General features: G+C 36.8%; 1 protein-coding gene across 1 annotated transcript; it reads right to left on the bottom strand.

Annotated features, from left to right (window-relative positions):
• Positions 1-7,504: 7,504 nt before the first annotated feature.
• LOC110931111 (pectinesterase 2-like) lies at positions 7,505-9,422 on the bottom strand. Its single transcript, XM_022174518.2, has 2 exons — positions 8,509-9,422; positions 7,505-8,290 (listed from the first exon to the last, which is right to left on the bottom strand). Exons 1-2 carry the CDS (start codon positions 9,383-9,385, stop codon positions 7,602-7,604), a joined length of 1,566 nt encoding a protein of 521 aa, XP_022030210.1. The 5' UTR covers positions 9,386-9,422; the 3' UTR covers positions 7,505-7,601.

Genomic DNA, 9,422 nt, shown 5'->3' with positions numbered 1-9,422 from the left:
TTGGTGTAGATAAAGCTGGTTATTTTGTTGTTGTGAGTGTTTGCATGCAAAGGGTTGGTTTATATAGAAGTAGAATCCAACCAATTAAGGGGGTGCACCACCTGGCACTTTCCTTCATATGTAGTCAGCTGGTTAATTAGGTCCAATACAAGAAGACATGCTAACTTTCCATTATAAGTTAATTAGTCGTACTGATTTTAATTTTATTGTGTTTTAAATTTGTATGAATAGAACATATTTTGCATGTGGTGTGCTAGCTACAATTGAAGGGGAGCACACGTAATTTGGTAAGTCATCAAAATGATGCCAAAAGTTTTTGGAGGAAGGAGGTTGGTTTTTGAATAACCTACAACTACTTTTGAATATTATTATATATGTTCTAGTGGATTTATCAAATAAATCACTTTTTGTCTTTCAGTCTCTAATTAGAATTAAGCCGCTTTCGAATTGAAAGTGACGTTATGTCTTCATGTCCCCTGAATTTGCAGATCACAGAAAAACAACAGCTCTTTAATCTTGGATAATTATAGAATCTTTACTATAAATACGTATGCATAATTTGTAAATATTTGTTGAAGTCAAAGATTGGCTAGCTCGTTAGTTTAGAATATATGTACCTGAAACCAGTTTGAAAGGTTCAAAAACCTGATATTATCCTCAAAAGCTTTATATAACACACACATAGTGTTTGAAAAGAAAACAAATTAATAGCTATATATTAAATAAAATTTAAAAAGTAATACACAACCAGGAAGTCTTTATGCATATCATTTGATGGAGTGAATTCTTAGCAAGTCTTGATTTGCTGGCGTTGTCCATCAGCTTGCTTTTTTTTTATTCAATTAATAACTTAACAAATTATATTTCTTTTTTTGTGTAATAACTGGTGAGAATCCTCGCGTGTTGCGGCGTATTCTATCGGTATCTGTTTGGTTCGGTTCGTTATAGCGGATAATATCAGTTCGAATCTGTTAAACAAAACGAAGTGGAGTCAGTAGATAATAGCGACGACATGTCGCCGCTATTACCCTTTAGCGACGACTTTGGCCATCAATAGCGACGACATCCGCCGCCCCTATTGCTTCAGTTTCTTGTAGTGCACCCCACGAGATCAAACCATACCACCCTCGTAAACATTGTCACGTTCATCACTCTCTTTCGATACTCTCAATCTATATTTTCTTCCTTCATTCTAAAAGAGGACATAACTTCATTAAATTTTCTTTAGGCAAACTCTTTGTGAATACACCAGTCGCTTAATCCAAAGTATTAATATACTTGATATCGATTTCACCATTCAATCCCTTCTCACGTATAAAGTGAAAGTGTAACCTATATATGCTTTTTTTCTAGTATTCTTGGCCAATAATATGGAAGACAAATTGTCACCAAACATAACCACCTTTTCGTTTGCAACTAGGTTCAACACCTTGAACAATCAAACAAGCCACACACATTCTTGTAGTCACTACTCCAATTTCAACTTTACAAACCTTGTTGGACATTAAACGTAAATGCGTTTGATCCTCGTCTGTTAACCAAAAGACCATCTGGAAAAGGAAGATCATCCCCGTTGTCCAATATCGCTTTTAGATCCTGTCAAATTCAAGAAACACAAACCGGCTCACTTTCAGCTAGGCATTACATCAAACAATTGGACTACACTCAACTAAAAAGCTTCATATACTTTAAACTATTACTTACAGTGTGGTTTTGCTCAACTAAGATATAGTAGGCGTCACACATATCTCAACCATATCTCATTCGCTAGAACATTTTTGTTTAACTCTATATCCAGAATTCAGATGCCATTGTGTATTACTAAACTTATAAATGCACACAGTTATTCCCAATTATAATTCAATATCCAGGCAGGGCTATATTGATCAAATCAGTTTAAAGAACAATACTATCTGAAATATGCTTACAATGTTCCAAAGAAGTACAAGCACAACACGTTGTCCATTGATACTAACACCTCTTACTTTCATTTCCGGCTATGCTTAGGTCACTCGCATTGTCAATAACCCCCGCTCTCCTATCCGTCTTCTTCACCATCAATAGAGTGGCAATCCCCTGCTCCTGTTTACCAAGCCCTAACTGAACAGATCTTTAATAAAATGAATTGAACTTGGATGAACAATTTGAAACCCTAATTGAACACATTTGTAATTATAAATTATAATTGAAGATCAAGAACTAATAAATTGATTCACACAACAAAACTACGAACTCAACAAAGCCCTAAATCGTTCATACCTGAGTACAAGTACAAACAACAGCCTTAAAAATCGAAGAATCGTTGTAATTACTCGATTGAGCCGTAATTTTTTTTAATTTTTTTATAAGAATTATAGTTCCGTCACAAATTAGTAGCAAATTGCTATTTTGCTACGCATCTCCGATGCAAAATTTAAAATAATAGTTTTAATTAGATTTGTGTTGCTATTATGTAGCAAACTTGTTTAAAAAATTCTCGTTAAAATTACGTCGCAGATGTGTCGGAATTTGCTATACAATTTTTTGCGTAGGAAATTTCCGTAACAAATGATCAACTTTTCTAGTAGTGGTAGTCGAGAGTGACATTGTAGGTTGTCTTTTGCTACACCAAGTAATAACACTTTGAACTAATCAAGAATATATACCCTATAGTGCAACTCTCGTATCCAGAACTCTGAACTCTGGCATAGTCACACTAGATAATCCAGATAACTCCAACTTAGGCTCCCTCTTATACTTAACTCCATAACTAGGGTTAGTTATCACAAAATGTAACACTAACTGTGCGACAATTAGGCACGGATTCCTTTGAGCTTGAACATACATGCTAAAATCTCAACAACAAACGTAATATATGGTCGCTTCATAGTTAGATAAATGAGAATACGTCAATACATAGTAGCATCTTTTAGCTCTTACCCTTCATCGGCTTACAAGCTTCCATTCCAAACTTCATCAACAACACCGGCTTTGAGTATGTACAACCCCATCTGTCTCATACTCAAGTTCTAAACCAATGAAGTGTTTCAATCTACCTAAGTCCTTCGTGAAAAATAAAACGAGTACACGAATTAGTTTTGAGTTGATTCACCACATTCACCAAATTACCCATGATAATCAGATCGTCCACATACACAAGAACAATGGCGATTTTGTCTTCCTCAGCTGGTGTAAAACCGTTATGCTTCAGAAATTCATAGATCGTCCCAAACCAAGCTCTAGGTGTCTGTTTCAACCCATAGATTGCCTTATTTAACTAACAAACCTAATTAGGAAAGTTTTTAGTTAAAACCTGTAGGTTGATCCATATAACCCACCCAAATCCAAATGTCATTACAAAAATTGCAATACTAACGTCCATCTGATAGACAAGGCTTTTCAACGATTTCGAAACTAACTCTAGGTTTCATTATATGTACCAACTCATTTCATAGCGTCTTTCCACATAGGATTAGACGAGGCTTGTACAATGATTTTTGGTTTGGCTACCTAATTAGCAAGTATTGCCACGCGCTAGCATAGTTCAGGTTGAGTTTTCGTACCTATTCAGACATGTGAACAAAATGTTTACGTGTATAGGTGAGAGTTGCATGCCCGTATGAAAGTATATGTAAATTACCTTATGTAACTAGTACATATGAGTTTATTTAGTTTGATGATCATTCAAGGTCACATAAGAGAACTTGGGATCACAGTGGTGTATGTGATCGAATGTTGTTGTTGCATATATCATGTAAAATGTCATTTTGACATGAGTATAAAATCACATGATAATGTGGTAAATAGATTGATACACCGACACATAAACAGATTAATCACCTGGGGTGTAAACAGATTAATACACCACCTTCTCTAATTGAATTAATCAAATATCAGATAACACTACAATGAAGCAATCAAATTAGTTCGTCTTGTCAAACACAATATATTATACACATCAATATACTTAATTCATCAATTAGTTTAAATAACAAAAATATATTTATTTTTGGTACGTGTTAGAAAGTTTGATTCAATACCATATAAAAAACACTACACCGTCTTGGTATCAAGAGAAAACAAATTACTAATAAATAAAATGAAAAGTCACCAAAATAGAGATGTTGACCGACGAAATTAAGAAAATAGACATTGATTTTCAACCTTTGCAAAAATAGACATATCCAAAAGTGCCTGATGATGACAAATAAGATCAATAGACTAAAATGGCTAGGGCTTGATTAACACAAAAAACTCTTGGTGAATTACAAAGGGCCCGCCTAATAGTCTATATGATTGTGACTTGTGTATAGTGTGGGCTAAATTTAGCCGTTGGCCAGGATTTAGACCCGCTCTTTCTTTCATCGATTGAATTGTCCCCGAGTTTTCATCTGTTGGCTAAATTTATCCCAGGTTTTACATGTGTATCATTTTACTGGTTCTCTCTTTTGGGTCACATTGTACTTTTCATGGTTTTTTTGCTAGCTTAGTTCTAGCCTTCCTAGCCGGCATATCATATTTACCATCTTTTATTTGGTTGGTTTGGACACGTCTTGAAACGCGCAAACCCGAAGGTCTCAGTTAATGGGTTACACTTCGAAAAATAGTCATATAAACTAGTCATATAAAACGAAAATATGTAGGTCCCGAAATCTGAGGATCCGATACGAAAACCAAATCCTTGTTTATAACAAACATGGTAACGGGTGCGGAATCCCCGTGACGGTGCAAACCAAACATAGTGTAAAACACACGCGTAACCAAAGATTCAATATCTATTGATTAAGGATGAGAATGGATACAAACATATACAAACAATGTTTTACAGACTCTCTCAAAGTCTCAGCTCTCATGAGTTTCACATAGAAACTATGAGGGGTATTTATAGGGTACAAGACACAGACCATGACGAAACACAAAGAGGCCTCGGCGAAACCCCAAAGTCGACGAAACCCTTTCTGTTTCGTCGACATACATGCTGAAGAAATGGATTTCGGCCCAAATGCAAGCCCAACTACAATTGATAAGACAAATTGATTGGCCCAATGCATGAACGTGAATTCTAACAATCAGATTTGTAAGGATTGGTCAACTTGTGACATCATCATGATGATGTCATGATGATGTGTAAACGGGATTTGTTCGCGGCTCTCCGTGCTTCGCGTGTCGAACTCTGGGGCGCATGACAGAGGAATGTCGTGACGTCGGGCTTGAGCCGGACCTAACCGAGTCGAACCGAATTGAACCGAGTCGAGTCGCGTCTACATAAAGTGTACCAACAAACTTCCCCTTGGACGCTACTCGTGATGGTTCGTCTTCCGTGTCTTTTATGTCGAAGGATCTTCAAAGTCTTCACATGTCGTAAGTAGAAAGTGTATCAACAAACTCCCTTTTCATTTAGGAAGTGTGTTAACAAACTCCCCCTTAAGATAAGCTCTCCTTTGAGTTATGCTCGTGAATCTTTTGATCTTCAATTCTTTAGATCCTTGTGGTGTTGATGAGTGATCAACTGCAACCCGATCATCTTGATCTTCTGATTGCATCAACGTCGTGTCTTCACTTTACGGCTTGTCATCTGACACGTTCTCTTCGCCTTTAGCTGATTCTGATGTCGCATCTGCATATACAAGAAATCTAAACACGTAATGAGAACAACCGTTTGGAATAAAGACAAATTAAACAAACGACACATATGAGATCAAATCTCAATCAAACACCGATCGACAACAGTTTGAAAGTTTAAAAATGTTCAGATTTAATCCTTTAACTTTCAAAACTTGTTAACTTTGACAGTTTATGAAGATGCAATTGTTTTCTGGCTTACAATCAGGATTTTGGGTAGGATAGACTCGAGCTCCAACATCAGTCAATCAAAAATAAACTAGAAGCAAAATCTTTTTGGCTTTTATAAAGTTTAAATTAAAACACACCTAAAATCTTTTTGGTGTTTTTCATTTTTCAAATGTAAAGACGGAAAGCAATAAATAAATATATACAAAGATGCAGAAACGAAAAGCAGTAAATAAATATTTACAGAACAATCTTTTTGCGAGTTTCAAGGGTAAGAGAATCATATCAGTGTACGGTCATGCCAAAACGCTCTTGTTGTTCAATTAGTTAACATTTAGATAAGCATCTTATAACAATTATCGGTATTGTTTTCCACTTAAGCTCAACTTATCAGATGTAATCATGGTTAGGGGATACGATAAGGTATGATTTATACTTACCGACCGGTGTTTATCCACACACGACACATTCCCGTATCAAGGTATCCATGAGAGTTCATCTTACCGGTGAGCATATCGATTATCATTTGTTTGACCGTATAAAAGATGTGAGAAACTCACTTATTTTTTATTGAAAACAAGCCCTATGTGATAGAATCACTTATTGATGAGGAACTTGATTTTCGATGCATGAGGGCACAGGAGCAAGTCCGTGAACAAGTCAGTACTTTCGTACAGCAAAGAGACGAACTTGACTCCCGCAAAGAATCTGTGATAAAATTATCACTTATTTGTTTGGACATGTGATTGTTGATCATTTATTGAGGTCGTATACAGTATGCACACGTATGTATAGTATCATGGAAGATCTAGACTTGCGTCCCCGTTTTTTGGTACGTGTTAGAAAGTTTGATTCAATACCATATAAAAAAACACTACACCGTCTTGGTATCAAGAGAAAACAAATTACTAAAAAATAAAATGAAAAGTCACCAAAATAGAGATGTTGACCGACGAAATTAAGAAAAAATAGACATTGATTTTCAACCTTTGCAAAAATAGACATATCCAAAAGTGCCTGATGATGACAAATAAGATCAATAGACTAGAATGGCTAGGGCTTGATTAACACAAAAAAACTCTTGGTGAATTACAAAGGGCCCGCATTATAGTATATATGATTGTGACTTGTGTATAGTGTGGCCTAAATTTAGCCGATGGCCAGGATTTAGACCCGCTCTTTCTTTCATCGATTGAATTGTCCCCGAGTTTTCATGTGTTGGCTAAATTTATCCCAGGTTTTACATGTGTATCATTTTACTGGTTCTCTCTTTTGGGTCACATTGTACTTTTCATGGTTTTTTGCTAGCTTAGTTCTAGCCTTCCTAGCCGGCATATCATATTTACCATCTTTTATTTGGTTGGTTTGGACACGTCTTGAAACGCCCCAAACCCGAAGGTCTCAGTTAATGGGTTTACACAATTCAACAAGAACATCCATTAAAATCACACAATTAAACTAAATACTTAGAGTAAGTAAAGTGTTGTATCCACAAGAAGCATACAATTAGTATTACATGTTTCATTTGATTGTGAAAAGTAAAGCATAAAAAATGATTTGGTTGAATTAAACTGGTGTTAAACTAAATTGCAATTGAAACACTTTGTATTATACACTATTACAGACTTGTTTACAGATGATTTCACCCTTAATAAACCCATAAAGAATGACACTAATTCTTTTACAATAAAAATAAAAAATAATACAATCCTTGCTATATAATGATGTCGGATTTTTTGAATAACCGATCACTTATTCTTGAGCTTCAAACATGCAACTAATAACCAATTCAATATATGTCACCTATATATGTAATATATCTAACGAGTGGATTAAAGTCCAGAAGTGAAGGGTATGTTGGTCGCTGGCAACCATGAACCACCGGCAATAAAGTTTCCAACAGTGAACTTTGCAGCCTCAGTGGAACTAGTGATCACACGGTAGCCTTTCCAGTTAACCCGTTTGGTGGTTGATGAACCCGGGCCCGTGTTCATGTACTCTCCATAGTACAACGTGTCCAGCGCGAAGTTTCCACTCCATGGCATCCAGCCCGCAGGATCCACAAGACCATCAAGGAATGTTTTCATAAACACGGTCCTTGAATATTGCTTCCATGGTCTGCCAAGATACGTCTTAACGGACCCCGTGGCCCCTTTTAGGTCCGAGGCGGCCATGACACGACTATTATGGATTGAGATTCCTGTGTTTTGATTTGGATCAGTCCGACCTTGTGCGGTCACAGTGTTTGTCTTGTTAGGTGGGTTACGGGCGTAAATGTTGCAATTTTGAAAGACCACAGCCGCATTGCCAAAAATAAAATCAACTGTCCCGTATATGTCACATTCTCTATAAAATTGTCTGTTGGAGTGGACATAAAGTGTGTCTTGGTAGCCTTCGAAGCTGCATTGGTAGAAAACCGAGAGATCGGAACCACTCCGAAGCGCCACCGCCTGGTGGTTTTGTGGCCCTGCGGTGTTTCGAACGGTGATGCCACGACCGATAAATCCATCTCCCACGACAACTGATTTTATAAAAAAAAAAAAAAAAAACAATATTATAAACCAATTTTCTAATATAAATAATGTACAATTGTGTAATTTCTTTTCCCTTTTGACAATGTTACTTTTTTGAAGAAAATGCATGTTTAAGGTCAATCTGACTTCAATCACATAACTTATGGTAGATTTAGTTAATTGATAAAGAAATGGTATTTTTGTGTGAGTAATTGAACTTCCTTACTTAGAGTGGCTGAATTGAAAGTGGTAGAACCTCCTCCAACACTTTTGCTACCGGTTATGATGGTTTTTCCAATACCATCTCCTAATAGCATTATGTTCTTCAACTTTGTACCGATTTCAATATTCTCCTTGTAAGTACCTGCCTTAACGTATATCACATACCTACCACTACCAGACCTTTTTGCAGCAGCCGCGATAGCTTCTCCTATTGTCTTGTAATTACCCGAACCATCTTGAGCCACCACAATATTAGCCTGCTGAGACGCAGGTTTTGAAGATTGTAACAGCTTGCGATCTCCTGGTTTCACCCAAGTTGGGAACCCTTTTTGGTAATTATCGGGTGGAGATCCTCCTTCTTTATTCATGGCCAACGTATTGCTAATCAAAGAAGATACGTTATTGTTCATTAGCGGCAACATGTAGCCATCGACACCAAGCTCTTGGAACCCAGCTCTACACGTCTCTAGATTTGTGAGAGCCGTGCTGAGCCAGGTTTGCATCTCGTATTGGTTACACGGCTTGTGAGGATCAACAGTCATGTTGAGCCTTTCAACTGTGTGTTCATAAAGCTCAATGCAGTCATCCCATGCAGCCTTTTCAAGCTTGTTACGACATTTTGGGCCAAGCCCACGAGTATTCGACTCAGCGTGTTGCGCCCTCTCTAGGGTCACTTTTAATAAGGCCTTAACGAAGTCAGGTTTTTGTTTGATCACCGGACCTGAATAATATTGATTGTTGGCTAAGAAGTAGTTGCATGATTCTGGGTGTGGTGTTTGACCACACCATGAAGTAATCTCCAAATCATTGTATCCGTAAGCAGCTACCAGAGGTAGAAGAAATGAAACTAGGGTTGCAATAAATGTAAAGGTTGTCGTCATCTGATCAACAAAGCAATGAAAATTGTTAACAAAAAGA

Source organism: Helianthus annuus, chromosome 3, assembly GCF_002127325.2.
Source record: "Helianthus annuus cultivar XRQ/B chromosome 3, HanXRQr2.0-SUNRISE, whole genome shotgun sequence".
Lineage (NCBI taxonomy): Eukaryota > Viridiplantae > Streptophyta > Magnoliopsida > Asterales > Asteraceae > Helianthus > Helianthus annuus.
Note: the sequence above shows the minus strand (reverse complement) of the source record. Positions and strands in the feature narration are given on the sequence as shown.

Coding starts and splice junctions, on each gene's coding strand:
- LOC110931111 (XM_022174518.2), bottom strand. CDS start 9,385: ATGACGACAACCTTTACATTTATTGCAACCCTAGTTTCATTTCTTCTA. Junction 8,291..8,508: donor TTTCAATTCAGCCACTCTAA/GTAAGGAAGTTC, acceptor TTATAAAATCAG/TTGTCGTGGGAGATGGATTT.